This window comes from Myotis brandtii, unplaced genomic scaffold, assembly GCF_000412655.1.
Source record: "Myotis brandtii unplaced genomic scaffold, ASM41265v1 scaffold589, whole genome shotgun sequence".
Taxonomy (NCBI): Eukaryota; Metazoa; Chordata; class Mammalia; order Chiroptera; family Vespertilionidae; genus Myotis; species Myotis brandtii.
This window is the reverse complement of record NW_005370220.1, coordinates 1,488,052-1,509,026: the sequence shown is the minus strand read 5'-3', so window position 1 is coordinate 1,509,026 and position 20,975 is coordinate 1,488,052. Positions and strand designations below refer to the sequence as shown.

At 43.1% G+C, this 20,975-nt stretch overlaps 1 protein-coding gene across 2 annotated transcripts in view; it reads right to left on the bottom strand.

Moving 5' to 3' along the window:
- Nucleotides 1-20,158, bottom strand: part of CDK5RAP2 (CDK5 regulatory subunit associated protein 2) — a 157,074-nt gene extending 136,916 nt beyond the window's left edge. For both annotated transcript variants that reach the window (XM_014550189.1, XM_014550190.1), the window contains exons 1-3: nt 19,932-20,158; nt 12,251-12,318; nt 9,062-9,129 (exon numbers count right to left, since the gene is read on the bottom strand). In XM_014550189.1, the coding sequence (XP_014405675.1) occupies nt 9,062-9,129; nt 12,251-12,318; nt 19,932-19,987 (192 nt within the window). In that variant the 5' untranslated portion in view covers nt 19,988-20,158. The remainder of the gene's footprint in view (nt 1-9,061; nt 9,130-12,250; nt 12,319-19,931) is intronic.
- Between the last annotated feature and the right edge of the window lie 817 nt (nt 20,159-20,975).

Here is a 20,975-nt window from a genome sequence, read left to right as displayed (position 1 = left end):
GGCTTCATCAAAATTTAAAACTTTTTCTCTCAAAAAAAGAACGAAAAGACAAGCTACACATTAGGACAAATATTTACAAATCACATATTCAACATAGAAACTGTAGCCAGAACATGAATAACTCTCAAAATGTAACTGTAAGCAAACAACCCAATTTTAGCTATTAGGAAAATGCAAATTAAAACTACAAAACTACTATGCACCTACTAGCCTAGCTAAAAAAAAGTTATAATTGATAATATCAAATGCTGATGAGGATGTGAAGAAATGGGGTTCTCATACTCTGCTGATGAGAATGCAAAATGGCACAACCCATCTGGATAACAGTTTGGAAAACTATACTCGACACATGACTCAGCAATTCCATCCCGAGATATTTACCCTAAAGCAGTGGTCGGCAAACTGCGGCTCGAGAGCCACATGCGGCTCGAGAGCCACATGCGGCTCTTTGGCCCCTTGTGTGTGGCTCTTCCACAAAATACCACGTGCGGGCACGCATGTACAGTGCGATTGAAACTTTGTGGCCCCATGCGCAAAAGTCGGTATTTTGTGGAAGAGCCACACTCAAGGGGCCAAAGAGCCGCATGTGGCTCCACAGTTTGCCGACCACTGCCCTAAAGAAATGAGAACCTATGTTCACACAAAAACCTGTATGTGAATGTTTACTGCAGCTTCATAAACAATCACCAAAACACAGAAAGAATCCAAATGTCCTTCAAAGGGTGAAAGACTAAATAGTATACATCCATATGATGGAATAATACTTGGCTACTGTGATACACACAACATGAATATATTTCAAAGACATTACACTGAGGAAAAGAAGCTAGCCTCAAAAGATTACAAACTGTATGATTCCATTTTTGTGACATCTGGAAAAAGCAAAATTATAGGGACGAAGGACAGAACATAATAGCTGCTAGAGGTTTGGGGTAAAGAGAAGGTTTGACCACAAAGAGGCATGTGGGCATCATGGAACTAATTCTGTATTCTGATTGTGGTGATGGTCACATGAACCGAGAAGAGTATACACATATTAAAAAATTATAACTATATACATTTACATATTATATCTTCATTATGACAGAGGTTACAAGAGAGTATACTCATCCAGCACATCCAACTCTCATCCAAAACTCATCCAAAACTCAAAATTGGTAAATTTTACGTAAATTATATCTCAATAAGTTTAATTTAAAATAACAAAAAAGAAATATAACAGAATATTAATAGCTGTACTAGAATGCCTAATATCTCCACACATATCACTCAGGTTTTTTTCCAGCACTTTAAAAAACAATTGGTAATAGTATATAATACTTTTTTTAATAAACATACTTTTATGACTGGATAAGAGAAAATGATAAGCATACTCTGTATTATATTTTCAAGCTGTCTGCCCGTGGCCCTCTTGTTAACAATTTTGTGGCTAACAAGAACAGCACAAGAAACAATTGGTAGGTTCATTAAAGCCTCCTTTTAAATGTTGTAAGGAAACAGCACATAAAACATTCATTCAAACAAAAAAGTCTACCCTGCCAGCTGCATCCTATAAAGAGAAACCTTATTCTGTTACTCAGCTACCAATAAAATATTTATGGAGCTTGCTCAGAATGCCCACATTGTACACACTACTGAAATTCTTAACACCACTTGAAAAAATATTTGTCCTATTCATAGGTAAAGACATTTTCTTAAAAAATAGGAGAAAGGTAAATAAGCCTCAGAAGCTCATTGCCAATGCCAGACTGGCCCAGAAGACATACAGGCACTATCTATTCAACAACAATGCCAGTCTAGTTCTCTGCACTTCCCTCATCAAGTTTTCTCTGACCACCCCTACCAGGCTGAACTGGGAACCCTTCTAAATATTTCCATATACCCTCCACTTTCTTCATCATAACAGTTATCACAGGGCTTTGTACGAGCTGGTTATTTGCCTTTCTACCCAAACCATCTAAGACATCAGGAACTATATCTTCATGTGCATTCTAGTGTAAAACATAAGAGACGGTTTTACTAAATACCCAATGGCTGAATGGGTGAACACACACATTTAAGAATTTCTTGAAGAAGTGCAATGTAAGAAGGCATCGGAGTCAGACAGATCTGGTTCACATCACTCCACTGTGTTTTTCTCCACTTTCAGACAAGAACTCCCTGTCATGGCCACGAAGGGCTGTATGACCTGGCTCCGGCCTGTCTCTCTAGGCTCATTGTATACATCCAATCCTTGCTCAGTGTTGCAGCCTCACTGGCCTCCTTTCTGGGCTTCAGATAAGCCCAGCCCATCTGTCTGTCTGCACAGCTCTTCCACAGCACTTGCCAGGGTGGCTCAGTCTCATCCTTTCCATCTCAGCTCAAATGTCAACAATTCAGAGGGGCCTTTCCTAACTATCCAATCTAAAGTGGTCCCCATCTCTATCACCTCCACCAAGTCATGCTCTGACACCTAATTCTTATTTTCTTGCCAGAACTTTTCACAATCTGTATTCACCTTATTTACTAACACATTTATTATTTATTATGCTTATTATATGAATACTATAATGAAAATTCGTGCACTGGAGGGGGGGTCCCCTCAGCCCAGCCTGCGCCCTCTCGCAGTCCAGGAGCCCTCAAGGGATGTCGGACTGATGACTTAGCCGCAGTCTGATCTCCCTCTGTGGGAGGCAACGGGCAGGCAGATTGGGGGACGGCACCAGTGGCAAGCGGCCAGCCCCACCCCCCCATCACCCCTCCACCACCGGTCGCCACCACCCACCGATCACAGCCCACCAATAGCTGTCCCCTCTCTCTGCCCGCTGGCACACACCTTGGCTGGCCTGGCACCGCCCGTTCGCCAGCCCCTACCCCCTGCCAAACGGTCATTCTGCTGTTCAGTCAATTTGCATATTAGGCTTTTATTATATAGGATAATCCACTTCTTGAGGGCATGGACCTTATCTATTTATGGCCCTGAGGTTTTAGCACAGTCCCTAGAACACAGTAGAGTTCAACCAACATTTGCTAAATGAATGAAATAAATTAATAAATAAATGCAATCCTTACTACCTTACTAGCTGTATGACTTTAGTAATGTTCATTTTCCCCTTTGCCTCAGTTCCTTTATCTATACAAATGGGATTATAATAATGCCCATTTCGGAGAGCTATTATAAGGATTAGAAGAAATTAATTTCATTGCTCAGTATTATGCCCAGCACAGCATAAGAACTTAAAACATATTAATAGTCTTCTCATTTTTCCTTCTCCCTTTATGAGATCAAGTTCAAAAAATTTTTTTAAACTTGAGCTGGAAAAACTGAAAACAGCTTACCATATAGTAGGAATAAATACCTCAAAATAGAAAACCCACCAAATATGACTCAGAAATCTAATGCTCAAAAGTAAGCTAATGCAAGGGCTGTGCTTGCCACATTCCCGCCTTCAGAAGCCCAGTGTTGTTGTGGAAGTGCAGCCTCTGCAAGGGGAAACATCCAGCATGGTCACGGTGGTGCTTTCTGAAGCTGGACAGGGCCCCACTTTGAAAGAGCTGCTACTCAGTCCTTCTGGCTTCCTCCCACTCTCATTCCCTATCGAGAGCCTTGGCTAAGCCTAAAGCTTCACCAAACAGGGAAAAACAAAATCAACCACGTGAAAAAGAATCAGAGCAACTCCAAACAGGCCCTCCTTCACTGAAATCTAAGTGAGAGACCTCACTCTGGCGATCAGTGTCAATGGCTTACAAGAGCCCGGGCCTCCAAAGCTGAAGTTCATCCATCAGAACACCTTTCAATTCAAGGCAGCTGGGCTAGGAACAAGGCCCTGGGGTCAGCAGAATGAACTGAACCTCCAGTGCTGCCACCTATGAGCCATGTGACCTTGGAAACATTACTTACCATCTTTGTTGGCTCATCTATAAAATGAGGATAAAAATCAATGACCTCACAAGGGGGCTGTGACAACCGAATGAGTTAAAGCACCTGCAGAGCCTGGCACTAGCAAACAGGAAACAAAGGCTGGCTTTCAAAAGGAATCCGTTTCCACTCAAGCCCTCGTTAAGCAGATCTTTGGGTAACCAACAATTTTGTTATCCTCTTTAAAAATCCAAAAGGTGTTAGACCACTCATCTGTACATCACAAAAAACATGGACTCTTACTATCCAGAATTCATCTCTGGTAAACAATATCACGTGTATGATGGTTTTGCCAGTAGCAGCTAAGTGAGGTTAGGAAAATAAGGACACTCTGGAATTAGTTTCTGATTCCAATACTCTCCCTGGTCCTCAAATCATCAAGAAAACTGTTCTTGGCAAACATCTATTTATTAACAATTAGTACTGTAGAAGCAACAGAATTTTAAAACTGAACCTCAAACAATACTTGGAATACAATGAAATCAACTTATGAGATCAATTTCTGTTATATTCTTTTCAGCTTTCACTCATGAATTTTTTATCTATACATTTTTTATCCTATATAATAAAAGGGTAATATGCAAATTGACCCTAACAGCAGAATGACCAGAACGACCACTGGACGAGTCACTATGAGGTGCACTGACCACCTCTTGGTCCATTTCCCCAGCCGTCAGGCACCTATCACCTGATGGCAAACAGGGAGCCGGAGATGAGTGGCGGCAGGGGGCAGGGCCAGCTGCGGGCAGCTGGGGAAGATGGCCCTGATAGCAGGCCAGGCCTAGGGACCGTACCTGCAAACGAAGTTCGTGCACCAGGCCTCTAGTCTATAATAAAAGTGTAATATGCTAATTAGACCAGACAGCTGAACGACCTTCTGGACATCCTTCCGGACGACCTTCTGCAAGAGGCAAGTCCCTTGCATGAATTTCGTGCATCAAGCCTCTAGTATATTATAATATAAGTGAATTTCGATATTCCACTGCTTTCCCCTAATGTCTTACATTGTTGTAAGAATTACACAATTATCATTTGAAATGACTGCACTGAATTCTACTGAACTGATTCACTGTCGATTATTTCACATTTCTCTACTGAGCATCTATGCCGTCAATGTGATCTAGTAGAAAGCATTCAGGCTTTATAATCAAGAAGACCAGGCTTGAATTCTGCCTGCTTTGAGTTTCTCAATCACACCAAGCTCATGGGCAAGTCATTTAATCTCTCCAATCTCAGCTTCCTCATCTGTGAAATACCTTCATCACAAACTTACTGCAAAAAGCCAAAAAAATAACAAATGTAAAATCATTCCTTTGTTCCCAACTTTTCACAATTATATACCATATGGCAACAAACACCTTACCCACAGAGCTTTTTCCTTCTACTGGGTTGTTTCCTGAGGATAAGTTTTCCCAAAATGGATTAGTGGGCTCAAGAGTAATATTTTTTATGACAAAATGGGGCAGGGGTGGGGGATGAAGGGAGCTGTTCCCTGGTATAATAACTCACAACATAGAGGTTACAGAGCAAATCTGAAGATGTGAACCTCCTACCATTCCTCATATAAAACACTAAATTTGACTAAATGCCTCAGCTAAGACCAAGAATTTTCAACAAAAAGGAACAAGGGCCTGGATACAAGAACACCAGCACCCCAGGGCAGCTGAGTATGAGACATGAGCAGCAGAATTTACCCTAAGAAAATAATCACATAACTGTCAAAATATGTGTGCATAAGGATATTGATCACAGCTCTGTTTGTAATAGTGAAAAATTAGAAATATGAACATCTCACAATAAAAGATTATATAGATTACTGTTTAATCCATCCCTTTTAATAAGTCTTTATGAACTTTAGACAGTCATTAAATAATACTATCCATCAGTAGTATTAACAGAGGTGGAAAGCTACCCCTGTCATTCCCTGTCAAGAAGGTCACAAAAAAAGCCAGAATTAAACTCTTCTATATACGAATAAAAATTGCTACTGGACTAACTGGATAGGCTGAACCAGAATCTGGGTCCAAATAAACAGGCCCCCACTGAAGACCAAAATGATTTGCCAGCAACCACAGGTCTGCCATAGAGGTGACTATACCTTCAACTTTATTTAATAAAGGTACTAATGGATTACCAGTTTAAAGACCCAAAAGAAGGCACATGGTTTTCACATGGCAGAGTGGCCCAAGTTCAAAGCCTGAAGAAGTCCCTCCCACTCTCTGGGCTTCAAAGTCCTCATGTGTCAAATGAAGGGACTCCTGGCATTCCTCTAGCTCTGAAATTCTGACTTTCTTCTAAACATCTCGTGACCCCATATCTTAGCTTCAGCATCATCCTCTTTTCCATGAGACCACACAGAGCAGCCTTTTAACTGGTCATCTTGCCCTCAACCTTGCTCCTTCCTGCAGTCACCAGTCTGGGTGTTTTGAGAGCGTAATTTGGTCATTTCCCTCCCGGATTAAAAGTCATCATTGGCTCCCCTTCATCTTCAGGACAAAATCAAACAAAGCAGTGTAACAGACAGAATCTGACCCCTGCCCGCTTCAATGGCATCACTTCTCTCAGGCCCCTTCACAGAGGCTCCTTCCAGCAAAGGGAACTTAGAGTTCTCTAAACTCATCACACCCTACCATGCCTCTCTCTACATTTGCCCATGTGAGTCCTTGTGTCTGGATGCTCCCCCAGTTCTCTTGCCTTGGCTAATCCCTCCCTGTCTCTGAACACCCAACTCAAGAAACACCTCTTCCAGGGAGGCTGCCCTGAACCCCCAGGTCAGGTTCAGGGCCCATCCTCTGTGCCCCACAGCACCCTGTATTTACCTCTATCACTGCACTGTTTTCCTCTCCATCTCCCCAACTAGACTGTGAGCCTCTTGACAGGGAAATGTACCCGGTATTAACCTACTGCAAATTCCCAGTCCCTAGCCCAGCCTGGCATAGGGCATATATCTGAAAATATTCATTAATGAACAGATGGACTCTGAGCAAAACCAGAAGGAGGCCTATGTCTTGCTAGATGCTAGCTGACAGACCCTGATGTTCAGGTACCTGTTATCTGAGACTAGAAGAAGAGGAATCATAGTTTCCCCTTTAAATCAAAATTATTCCTGCCTCCTCTTTAATATGCATGCTGACTTTAAAATTAGCTTGAGATGCCAAGAGCATTTCCTATAAGCATCCCGCAGAAAGTTCAGACTACCTCAGCATAGAGGTCATGCATTGGGTAGCTCAGGACAGATGAAAATCTTCAGTGACTTATAAAGACCTAAAAGGGAAACGCTGAGAACAGTGTGGTCATTTCAATTTCAACTGAAGAATTTGCTCTTAAAAATGCTACAGTAAAAAATATTAATGCCATAAAAACCTAACAGCAGCCAAAGGAGCACAGTCATAAAAAAAAAAAAACCACATAAATTCTAAAACACTGGCACGGAAGGCTCTCCTTCACCTTTAAGAAAAATGGTATTTAGGTCATCAAGAGCACACTTGAGCAAGAGAAACTTAAGTCATATGCAGAGCAGGGGGGAAAAAATCACAATAATATATATATACCAATAACTATAAGAGGAGCAACAGCTGACACAGGATGAACTCGGTAGGCACATGTGCTTCCACTACGAAACAGAAACTGTTAAGTGACTGGCCCAAGGTCACCCAGCAGAAGTGGGTGAGCAGGCAATCTGGCTCCAGAGGCTGTGGTCCTTAGAGAACAGCTTTGCCATGTCACACCTCTGGGTCTCAGTTTCTCCTACATATCATAAAGAGGATTGGATTCATCCCATATCAAAAGGCAGACAATAAAGCGTGAAACAAAAATTCTAAGATTCTATTAAATTTTTCCATCTAGAAATAAAATTCAAAACTGTGCCCTTCATAAATTAAATAACTATATCTTACAAAGCTGCTTTAATATTAATGTAATATATATGAAGAGCCTAACACATAAGTGCCCAGCTCAGAACAAGAGCTCAATAAGCAGTAGCTAGTATTACTCTATGATAAACCAGGAATCACCATTTAATATTAGAGCACATTTTAATTATACACAATGTGAAATAATCAAATCTCATTCGTTTGAGGCCCCAGACCCCATGGCATAGATCATGTTGTACAGTTGAAATTATAACAACTCCAAGCTTAGAAATTACTTGTTTCCATTAGAGATCTGACAAGTCATTTCTTCAATTGGTCACTGGTGGTTTGCAGATAACTATTAGCAGTAATGAGTATTCTAAATTAAACCTAGAGACAGTACCGCTCTGTTCTGTACAGACAACTGGGGAGAGAGAAACACAACTGGGGAACGTCCTTCTCTCTGTGTCCTCCGTCTTCTCTCTGATAAATATCTCTTTTATCTTATACAGTATGGGTTCCATTTGGTGACAAATGAAGAAGGTCTAATTCTTCCTATGATAAATGAGAGCACTGAACAGGTAACTTGTTAAGGAGATTTGGAATTGGGAAAATAACCTTATTTTCCTGTTACTTAACAACAACACCCCCCCCACACACACACACACACACACACACTAACAAATGAAAGACACGGTGCCAAAAGACATTAAGTACAGGAGACAGATCTATCACCACGTAATCCATCCTCAGACAGCACTGGGTCCAGGCTGCTCACTTTCATTCAACAGCAACAAAGATGAAGCCTACAAATGCAAGGAGTCACCCCAATGTGGTGAAAAGAATAATGGCTTTGGAGTCATTAAAAACCTGGATTCAAATCCCAACTCTGCCGCTTAATATTATGTGATTCCTTATCTGTAAAATGGGGATAATACAAAATACCTCACAGAGTTGTAGCAAAAATTAAATGGGACCATAAATAAGGTGTCTGACATCATAAAAAAGCCCTTGACAAATATGAGCTCCTCTCAACTGTGCAAGAGGGTAATAACCTCACAGTCGGGACACCAGAATACACCACCTTCCCCCAAGTTGGAAATTGCTGATCCTGTTAGAACCCATAACTGGCCACATAGTCAAGGGCCAATTGCCTAGGTATGCAACAGTCTCACAGAGACACGGCATTCCTCCAACCCTGGCATTACCCAACTTAGACACCTGTCAAGAAATACGGCTCCCTCCTGGGTCTACTTAGACAGCGGCAGCAGGCATGATTTGTTCGGGCTGGTAACTTGGCATCTCCACTTACATTTTCAAAGTCCTTCATGTTCCGTGCTCTTGTGGGAGACACCGTTTCTTCTGACACCTTTGGGAGCACTATAAAAAGGTAAAGTAGACAAAACATCATGGTATGCAAATCACCCAGCATCCCTATTAGGGGACAGAGCCCAGAGAAAAAAAAACGTAAATAGCTTCCACAGTATATTCTGCTGGTACTTTCTGTCTGCTGTGATTTACTGAGTTGAGTCCAGGAAAAGCTCTAAACCATTAGATTTCAAATATTTACAAATTACTTAAACTAGCCCCAATGTAACAATGTGTGTCAGAGGATGAACCAGAAAATGCACTGGGCATGTGGCAAAGCAGCAACGTCCTGATATGTACTTCCTTACTGACTGTCATAAAATTATTCTGCTGACCAGGATGATATCTCACATGTCAGCAACTAAAACAAAGCATATCCAACTAACTTGAGAGCAGGGGTCAGCAAAATGTTTAAGACAGCAGACAACAAATATTTTAGGCTTTGTAGGTCATATATGAAGCCTAAACTATTTTACAAATATAAGACAGTTACATTACTAACTCTTCTGTTGCAGCACAAAAAGAACCACAGACAATTCATAAACCAATAAAGAAGCTGTTCCAATAAAAGCTTATTTTCAAAAGCAGGCTGTGGGTCGGAAACTGCCAAGCCCTGCTTTGGAATGATTAAAGACTTTGCCAATACCCAAATTTTTCCACAGCTTCTTTAATTCACCAAACATTTATTACACCCCTACTCTGTGCCAAGCACCATACTAGGTGCTGGGGAAACAACAGTGAAGGAGACACTGATGCTGGGCCCGAGAGATCTCCAATCTAGTGAGCAAGACAGAGATGGACACAAACTATTATGCTACACAAAGGACGTGGCACTTTTCAGCTGCTGAGTAGATGGGTGTTGAGAATGAAAGCATTCTTCCAACAAATATGCATGGCAGGCCTCTGCTCTGCTAGGCCTCGTTCTAGATGTGGCTATATTAGGAAACGAACAAATAAATGGAGCTGATATTCTGGAAAGAAGAGATAGACAAAAAAATAATAGGGCAATTACACAGTATGTTAAAATGTGATAAATACTGTGGAGAAAAATAAAGTGGATAAGGATGAGAAATACCAAGGGTGGAGTAAGGGTTGCAATTTTAAGTAAGGTGGTTAAATTAGGGAAGGTCTCACTGGGCAGACTTGAGGGAAGGGCAAAGAGAGAAGTCTGAGAGGGGAGCATGTCTAGTGGGTCTGAGGACCAGCCGTGATGCCAATGGACTAAGAGGGGCAGAAAGGAGGTGAGCAAAGTACTGGGGGACAGGCTGTGGATGGCCTTGTAGGCTCTTCTCAGGACTCAGAGAGCAACAGAGGATTCTGAGCTAAGGAGTAACACGTTGGGACTCTGGCTTCCATAGGCTCCCTCTGGCTGCCTCACTGAGAACAGACTGAAAGGAGCTGAGGAACAAGACCAGTTAGGAGAATACGGGCACAGTCTAAGCCAGAGATCACAGTGGCTTAGACCAGGGTGGCAGAAGTTATCTAATTCTGGGTATTTTTAAAGCAGCCGACACGAATCAATGAAATAAAATTAAACATGTAAGTTTCAGAAAGGAAAGCACACCTAAGTCAGCCTGCGGAGACCCAGGGAAGGCAATGAGCTTCAAGCTCAGTCTTAAAGAGGCAGCAGGCAGATGAGGGAGCAAAAGGAAAAGCAGCGTCCCATGCAAAGGCCCAGAGGTGTGAGTGGGCATGGTGTCTGAGCCATTCATTCTTCAAGTCTTTGCTCCAATATCAGTTTCTTGGGAAACTCTTGCCTGACCCAACTCCTCCAGTTCCAGGGTAAATTCCCTCTTACCCCTCTCACAGCACCTTATACTTCTCCGCTCGTTACATCCGTCATATGATTTATCATAACTATTCTTTGTTTAATTGTCTTCTCGGCTTGACTGTAACCTGTTCAAGGTTGAATGCCAGTGCTTAGCCCAGAGCCTGACATGAAGCAGACGTACACATGGGCTGCATTAAGGAGCAGACCTACCAATTTTCTGCTTCTAACTACCTGTGGGCAGGGAAAGCAGAAGCCAGAATTATTGGATTTGTGTTAAAAGTTAACATATTTTTAAGGAAAACCTAAGGGTGGCCTATAAGCTGAAGTATTCTCCAGAAATAAACTCTGTGACATTTATATGACCTGCTCTAAAAACTTCTCCCTTTTGCACATATCTCATCACTTTGGAGAAGAGAATAAAATGCAAATCAAAATATCTCCCTGAGATATTTCAACAAGTCAAATTATTAGCACTTCCCACAGATACTTACGATAGCTTGCACATTTTTCAGAAACAAAAATTATGAAGAATGCTTAGCAAAATCCACACTGCAAAGCGGAAAGTCTCCTTATAATGGGCTCCACCACAATAGACTGCGTATTTACTCGGCACCGTCTCCTGTGGTCTAACCAGCTATTTGTCTCCAAAGGGCAGGCCCGGGTAAGAATGCTGGGCCTCCGCTGGCAGATGGGACCCAGCAGCCTGCCAGGAAGGCCTTGGCACACGAAGTTCAGATAGGAGCTCTCCTCAGCCTCCAGCCACTCAGCAGTGGGACCAACAGACCTTTCTTGTCTGACTAGTCACCAATTCAATATCCAGCCTCCACACAGTCATTCAGTTTAGCAAACACAGACTGAATCCCTACAAGCGTGGTAGCAAAAAGGAAAACTCGCCCTGGCCAGTGTGCTCCATGGTTAGAGCGCCGTCCCATGCACCGTAGGGTCAAGGATTCAATTCCCGGTCAGGGCACATATCCAAGTTGTGAGTTCGATCCCCAGTCAGGGCATGTGTGTGAGGCAACCGATCGATGTTTCTCTCTCTTCCTCTTCCTTCCTCTCTCTCTAGAATCAATGAAAAACATGTCCTCGGGTGAGGATTAAAAAAAAAAAAAAGAAAACTCATGAAATACGGCCTGAAGGACATCAATTCCTCTAGTCCCATGTTTATGAAAGGAGGTGAATAACAAATCAATACATATATAAAATACTGAGCACCTACTCTGAGCACCTGGCCAGGCCAGAGTAGGCTCTGGGCCCAGAGACAACAGAACCCGGCCCCAGGCTCAAGGCCTCAAGGCCCTCATGGTCTGGTGTCTACATCCCTGTTCTTACTCAAGAGAATGACCAGTTTTGTGTACTTACCTCCATTTCCCAAACCAGCAATGGGGCTGATACCTTCCAGGTCATCTGGTAACTTTGGGACAAGGCCACTAAGAGAAAACATGTGCACAAGAGATGAGTTAGTGTTTGAACACAGGGAGACCGTTAAGACAGTCTGCACATGACAATCACCAGGCCACGGCCATGGAGGGACACACAGCTGAGCCACCTGGGAGGCATGCAGTGCAGAGGTTAAGAACTCAATAGCTGAGTGACCTTCAGTAAGGTTGACTGGTCATTCATTCATTCATTCACTCCTACAAGTATTCTGTGTGCCATATATGTAGCAGGGGCAGAGGCACTGAGCCAAATATAAGCGAGTTAAGTTTCTGAGTCTCACTCAATCTGTTACATGGGAATACCACCCTCTAGCTGTAAAGATTAAATGAGTGAACGTCTATGAACACACAGCACATAGTAAACACTCGGTAAGTGGCATCTGTTGTTTTTGTCATTACTATTATTAATATACCTATCACAACCAAAAATTAAGCTTCCAAGAATCAGGCACTAATTCAGATGCTTTAAGAACATCGTACAAAAATACAAAATTCACTGATCCAAGAAGTTTTACTAGGTGAATTATAAAAATAGGGTCAGTGAAGGCCTGGAGACATTGTCAGAAAACTAAGCAAAATAGGAGGAGTGGTTTAACACAAAGGATATTACCCTGGATTCTATTCTAAGCTCTGCCAAATGCCCCTCCAGGCTTTGCTTCTTTCATCTGTGAAAGGAGAACAGCAGCCATTTCAGAGAGTAGCTGACTATTAAACAAGACACAGTGCCCAGCAAGGTATCTTCATATTGGAGGCACCCCACAAACAGAAGCAAAATACCACTGTCACCTAGAAACATACTGTGCTTCATAATTTACTGACATGGGAGCTACCCAGCTCCCTGAGGGTCCATGTATTTTTCAAAGTAAGGCGCTAAGATCCAGATAACTCAGTGGCCTATCCAGGGTGGCATGGTAGTTAAGTACAGATCCAAGTCCAGAATCCAAACCTTTTGTGTCCAGTCCACAATGACGCATCCCTGCCCCACGCTGTAACCTAGGACTTGATGGAAGCCCAGCTTGGCTTCTTGGCAGATTGTTCTTTCCAGATCTTTAAATCAGAATCCATTCTGTTCCAAAGACAATTCTGCCTGATCACCCAACTTAAAGCTGGCATACACCTCCAAGAAGAGCGCCAAGCAAAAAAAAAAATGGGTGTCATAAAATTCAACATCAAGAGAATGATTTACACAAAATGTGTCTGCTATAACGACAACTGAAAAAATCTATAGATTCAATGCACTCCCCATTAAAATACCAACGGCATATTTCACAGACCTAGACAAACTCTCCAAAAATTCATATGGAATAAAAAAAGACCCCAAATAGCCACAGCAATCCTGAGAAAGAAGAACAAATTAGGAGGGATCTCAATACAAATTTCAAGCTATATTACAAAGCCACTATTCTCAAAACAGCCTGGTACTGGCACAAGAACAGACATATAGACCAATGGAACAGAACAGAGAACCCAGAAATCGACCCAAGCCATTATGCTCAATTAATATTTGACAAAGGAGGCAAGAGCATACAAGGGAGTCAAGACAGTCTCTTCAATAAATGGTGTTCAGAAAATTGGTCAGATACATGCAAAAAAAATGAAACTAGACCACCAACTTACAACATACACAAAAATAAACTCAAAATGGATAAAGGACTTAAACGTAAGATGGGAAACCATAAACATCTTAGAAGACTCCACAGGCAGCAAAATATCATACATATGTGGTAACAATATCTTTACAGATACAGCTCCTTGGGCAGTGGAGACTAAGGAGAAAATAAACAAATGGGACTACATCAAAATAAAAAGCTTCTGCACAGCAAAAGAAACCATCAGCAAAACAACAAGAAATCCCACTGCATGGGAGAACATGTTTGCCAATGTTACCACCTGCAGGGAGCAGCTATAGGGTTAGCCTCGGACTGACCTGTGGCAGGGCCACAAACAAGTCCCAGCTTGGAGGGCAAGCTCTCCGAGCATAATTAAGCTTGACCTTACAGTCCTCCCTAGTTCCTTCCTAGGTAGCTAATGAGTTGTGGGAGGTGCAGCGAGTGCTGCCAAAACAAGGTGAAACTCACAAGAACATTGTAAACATGTTGACCACTTCTCTTGTTTTGCTTTGTGTGCTCTGACTATAAAATAAAGACTGGTTGCGGCACTGTCTCTCCATCAGAGAAGCAGCGTCCGAGACCCAGCTGTATTCTCTTGTCTGTCTTCTTTAATCCTTCACCGCCTCTTCTCAGGCTCACCAAACCTGCCAGTGATGGACACGGCACAATCACCGATAAGGGTTTAATCTCCAAAATTTACAGGGAACTCATACAATTTAACAAAAGGAAGATAAAACAATTCAATAAAAAAATGGGCAAAGAACCTAACTAGACACTTTTCGAAAGGGGACATACAGAGGCCAAGAGACATATGAAAACATGCTCAAAGTCACTAATCATCCGAGAGATGCAAATCAAAACAACAATGAGGTACCAGCTCACACCTGTCAGAATGGCTATCATCAACAAATCAACAAATGACAAGTGCTGGAGAGGATGTGGAGAAAAAGGGACCCTCATGCACTGCTGGTGGGAATGCAGACTAGTGCAGCCACTGTGGAAAACAGTATGGCATTTCCTCAAAAAATTAAAAATTGGACTCCCATTTGACCCAGTTATCCCACTTCTAGGAATATATCCCAAGAAATCAGAAACACCAATCAAAAAGGATATATGCACCCTTAAGTTCATAGCAGCACAATTTACTGTAGCTAAGATTTGGAAACAGCCTAAGTGCCCATCAGCAGATAGTGGATTAAAAAACTGTGGTACATCTACACAGTGGAATACTATGCTGCTGTAAAAAAGAAGGAACTATTACCATTTGCAACAGCATGGATGGAACTGGAGAGCATTATGCTAAACGAAATAAGCCAGTCGGAGAAAGATAAATATCACATGATCTCACTCATTTATGGAATATCATAAACAACATAAACTGATGAACAAAAATGGGTCCTGAAACAGAGAAGCATCAAACAGACCATCAAACTTCAGAGGGAAGGCAGGGTAGTAGGGGGAGGCGGTAAGAGATCAACCAAAGGACTTGTATGCATGCATATAAGCATAACCAATGGACACAGACACTAGGGTGTGAGGGAATGTGCTGGGGGGTCGGAGTGACCGGGGAGAGGTCAATGGGGGGAAAAGGAGATATATGTAATACTTTAATCAATAAAGAATTTTAAAAAAAAATTTAAAGACAACTGAAAAAAACCTTTAGAATATATCCTCAGTTATTTAAAAAAAATACATATATACTAAAGTCACCACTAATTCTTCTTGGAAATTAGGTGGGCTATAAATATATAACAAGACAAGGGAAATATTTAAAATCATCATTTGTGGAAATGAGAGATACTTGCCTCCTTTAATTTTCTATAATTCTCAATTTCCTCTAATAAGCATCACTAGAAGGACAAACTCCATTTTCTAAACTGAATTTTCTTAAAAGTTAAAATCAAGTTTAATCAGCACCTTTCACAGATGGCGGCCCAACGGCCCACTAGTTACTGGTTAAGCTCATCCTACAGTCTAGTCCAGCCGTGGGCAAACTACGGCCCGCGGGCTGGATCTGGCCCGTTTGAAATGAATAAAACTAAAAAAAAAAAGACCGTACCCTTTTATGTAATGATGTTTACTTTGAATTTATATTAGTTCACACAAACACTCCATCCATGCTTTTGTTCCGGCCCTCCAGTCCAGTTTAAGAACCCATTGTGGCCCTCGAGTCAAAAAGTTTGCCCACCCCTGGTCTAGTCTCTACATTCCCAATCTGGGGTTCTCCCCACCACAGCCATTGAATGACTCCCACTGACTAAACTGGCCCATCAATTACTCAAGCCAAGATCAATCATGGTTGACAAAGCCAAAGAATTTAGTTTAGACAAGTTTCCAATAGGCAAATACTAAAGTCTGAAAAATGACATGACATCCCAACTCTTAGAAGAAACCACTATGTAACCCAGAAATTCCTGTCTGGTTCTTGCCAACTTTCCACTTGGGCTTTACCTACCCTTTTTTAAAAAAAATAATCATTTTCCAAGGATATGTTCTTTCTGTCTGTTTGTTTGTTTGTTTGTTTTGTTATTTTAGAAAAGGAGTTGGGGTAGAGAGTAACATCAATGTGCGAAACATCAATCAGCTGCTTCCAGCGCCCACTCCAACTGAGATCAAACCCGCAACCTGGATCTGTGCCCTGACCAGGAATCAAACCCGAAACCTTTTAGTGTGTGGGACAACACTCCAACCACCTGACCACTTTTAAATGCAATGAGTCTGTCATCTGCACACTCCAGTCAGTTCCAGCTGCCCCTCCTGTTCTAAGTAGCTCCCTCTTCCCATTCGGACAACTCATTTTTAGCCTAAGAAGTAAGGCTGGGGCTTCATGGAGCCCCAGAAGAAAAAAAGGGAGGGGCGGGGCTTTTTTCTGCAAGCAAAAAAAAGAGAGCTTAGATATGATTGTATCATGGTACAGATGGGGGAGACTAAGGCCCAGAAGGGGGAAGGAACTTATTTGCTTAAAATCACAAAGCAGAGACAAAATCCAGCATAATCATACCCTGTAGGGCACCCACACTAGCAGGCACCACATGTGATGAGCCTCCCATTTAAGGCTCATCACAGCCCTTTTGTGGTAGGTGGTAGTTTTTAAATGTTGCCATTTTTTTAAAATGAGGAAACAGAGGCCCAGAAAAGTTAGTAACATTTACTCAGTGTTGGAAAGGCCACGCTACCCAGATTTCAAACTCCAAGCTCTTAACCTCTACACCCCTAACACCTTCCCCAGGGGTCTGTGCTGAGGTCTGAATAAACAGAGGCAGAGGACTTTCAGTGCTCACTCCATCAGTGCAGAGCCATCAGGACTGCTGTTTGTCAACTATTTGTTGAGTGAATGAATGGACACTCCCCTGAGCTTCACCATCTCATCCTCCTATCTTACTCTACAGCCACTCTGTAGAGTGATCTCTGTCTGTGTCGGTATATGGCAGCAACAATTGTCCACTTACCACACAGACCCAACAAGGCCTAGGCATTTCATTGGTAAAGTGTTATGAGTGCCAAGGATGGGACTGGACATCACTTTCACAAAACAATTACAAGTGCACTTTCGTTTGCCCTTCAACAATTCATTTGTCATTCTATGTTATTTATCCTTAGAGAGGAAATATATAAATACAAAAGTATAGATAAGCCTAAAGTTCTCTTCAACTACTCCTCACTCCCATCTCAGTCCCCTCCTAAGAGGTAACCATGCTGCCACAAGACATGTATTCTTCCAGATCTTAATCTATACATTTACATAGAGAGATAGTTTTATTTTGTGGTTTAAAAATAAATAAATACAATCAAATTTTATATCTTATTCTGCAGCATCTTTTCTTCACTTAACGTGTCCTAAAGATATTTTCATGGCAGTACAAATAGATCTCCCTCAATGTTTTTAACTCCCGCAAAGCATTCTACAACACTCTTTTTCCAAAACTTACTGCGTATGACCCATAGAAGGAAACATATTACCCTTAATTCTTGTAATGTTTTCTATTCTGTTCTATTCCATTTTATAAAATTCTGATTGCAACCAACTAAATTGAGTTTCATGAGCTGTCATGGATCACAGTCTGAAAGACACTTTTGAAAGGATCTGTATTTACACAATCCCCTGATGGTAATTCAATTTGTTTCTAAGTTTTTCCTTTTACAATGCATACAGGACTCCTTGTGCACATGCATGAGGATTTCTTGTGCATAGATAACAAGAAGTGGAACTGCTGGACCAAAACATATTCATATTTTTGAATGGGCAAAGGATCTGAAAATGTACAAATGGCTAATAAGCACATGAAAAAATGCTGAACATCATTGTCATTAGGAAAATGCAAATCAATACCAAAATGTGATACCATGTCATACCTCCATGGATGGCTACAATAAAAGAGACAGACAATAGCAAGTGTTGATGAGGCTATGAAGAAATAAGGACCCTCATACACTGCCTTGTCCCGAAGTTACCAGATGACCTGGAAGACATCAGCCACTTTGGAAAAGAGTTGGACAGTTCCTCAAAATGTTAAATATAATGTTACCATATGACCCAGCAATTTCACTTCCAGGTATATACCTAGAAAGAAATGAAAACATATGTCCATATAAAAACTTGTATATAAATAAATGTTCATAACAATATTATTTATAATAGCCAAAAAAAAAGCAGAAACAACCCAATGTCATAAACCAATGAATGAATAAACAAAATATGCTACATGCATACAGTGGAATATTATTCAGCCATAAAAAGGAATGAAATGCTGATACCTGCTACAAGTCAGAATGATAATATATGGGAATACTGAATTAATATTAGAGGGGCCAGGGAAAACAGGACAATCCAGGTGAGAGGTCATACCACAATATATTGGGACTCTGGTAGTAAGATGAAGACAAAGAGACATGATGGACTACCACTGGATCCAATTAAGCAGGAGCTGCAAAGGGTCTGGCTCTGGCTTATGCATAGTAGATTCTCAATAAGCAAAGAAACTATTTGTCAAGTTCTGTCCAAGATAGGACTTGATTACGCCTGCTGTCCAGGCATAAGTATTAATTGTGCCCATTTCCCTCTTCAAGGAGCCCAGGTTTGCACAACAAATAATATAGTCACCCTTTCAATTAGGGTCTGTTGACTAAAAGTAGCAGCCTGTCCCTAGCAGACCTGGATAGACAGTCATTGTCTCAGTCAGGCTCCCCTCGGCATCCTTCCAGCGCCCTCCAACCAGGGACCCAAAGGGCCCGGCCCTAGAGCAGCGCTAGGCTCTCTCAGTTCCTCCCATGGGAGGAGATACTGGCCCCACCAGCAATGTGGAGTCCAACTGCCTCCTGGAACAGGTCCATTGGGAGGCCACTCTCAACCATTATTGATATTGATGTTGATGATGATGATGATGGCAACTCAATCATTTTTTAGGCACTGATATTACCACTAGCCCCATTTCACAGATGGGAAAGTAGGCTAAGCCACCCTACCAAGGTCACCCAGCTAAAAGGACCTGGATGTTTTTTAATCTTTATTGTTGAAAGTATTGTATATGTCCCCCTTCTTCCCCCATGACCCCTCCTAGCCCGCCTCCGTCCCCACCCCCAGGACTTGGATTTGGACCCAATTCTGTTCATCTCCAGCCAAGGTTCTTAACCACTGCACTCCATTGCCTCAGTCTTAGTGGCCCCATAAGCGAAGTCCCCATGATGAAAGCGAACCCCCAAACCAGAATGCTCACAGTCCTGCCCCCAGCAGCTCCCACGGACGCGCACTCCGAGAGGCCCCCTCCTCCTGCCCCGCACACCCTCTTCCAAGAACAGCCCGCAATACGAAGGGCGAGTGTGGGGCCGGTCGGGAGCCCCGGGACCCCGCACTCAGTATCGACGGGTGGGTCCCCAAAGAGACCCCTCCCAGAAACGCACCCCACACCTGACCCGGTCCAGAAACACCCTCAAGAGCGAACCCCCTCAGCGGGCACCCGACCCCGTTAGCGCGAATCCCTCAAACCCGGGCCGCACCTGCAGCCGCTGAGCGTCCCGGGGAGGGTGACGTCCTCTTCCAACACCGAGTCCATCACAGACACAGAGCAGGTGGTGGCATTGGTGTCCGTGGAGGCCGCGCCTCTGGTTTCTCCTGCGGTCGCGACCCGCCCGGCTCTCCAGGTCCCCGCCCCCTCCAATCCAGCTCTTGTTCGGACTCCGGCGGCGCCGCTGGAATTCAAACCGCAGCCGCCGCCATCTTTCCCGGCGCCTCTTCCTACGGAAACGAGGCGGGACCAACGCGGCGCGCGCCGTGAAGCCGGGCAGGGAAGCGCGAGCGGGCGCCATCTTAACTAAGGGCAGGACGCCCGCACTTGGGCCAGCAAAGCTAAGGAAAGAGGGGCCTGTGGTGGCCATTTTTTATGAGGGCAGCCTGGCCGAGGCCCGGGAAGGCGCCATCTTTGTTGAGGGCGAAGGTCGGCCTCGGTCCGTTAATTTAAGCGGGAGCCGGGCATCAGGCCACTCACGGGCCTTCAGAGTTCATAACCGCCTCTGTGCTTTTCTAGAATAATGACCACGAACCTCACAGTCTGTTCTTCCAAGTTCCTTTTTTCCGCCTTCAATTGCAACTCATCAGACAATCCGGTGCCGCCTCCCTTTAGAAAAATCCTACCTGTGGAATCCCAACTCAAGTAGTAATTTGCACATTTGTTTTCAGGCAAGCTCGTTCCTATGAGCCCAGTGGTCAGCAGCACTTCCTCTCCAGTCTCTCCTAGTGACCATTACCTTTAGGTCTCAAACGCACTTGAGATCTGTAAACTGAGGCCCCGCGAGACAAAGCCACTCGCCCCGAGTCCTGCACAATAACCTGTGGATGGAGCCAGGTCGGCCCGGCCCTGCATCAGGGCTCTGCATACCCTCGCTGCCTCCTCTAAGGCACAGGGCCTCCCTGGACGCCTGGGTGACGGGGGCAGAGCGTGGCCAGTGAACCCCACCTTCATCTCCCATCTCGAGGTTCATACCTACCTCTGCAGGCTGACAGGAGGGACCTGGATGAAAATAACGTGGAAAGACGGGTTGACG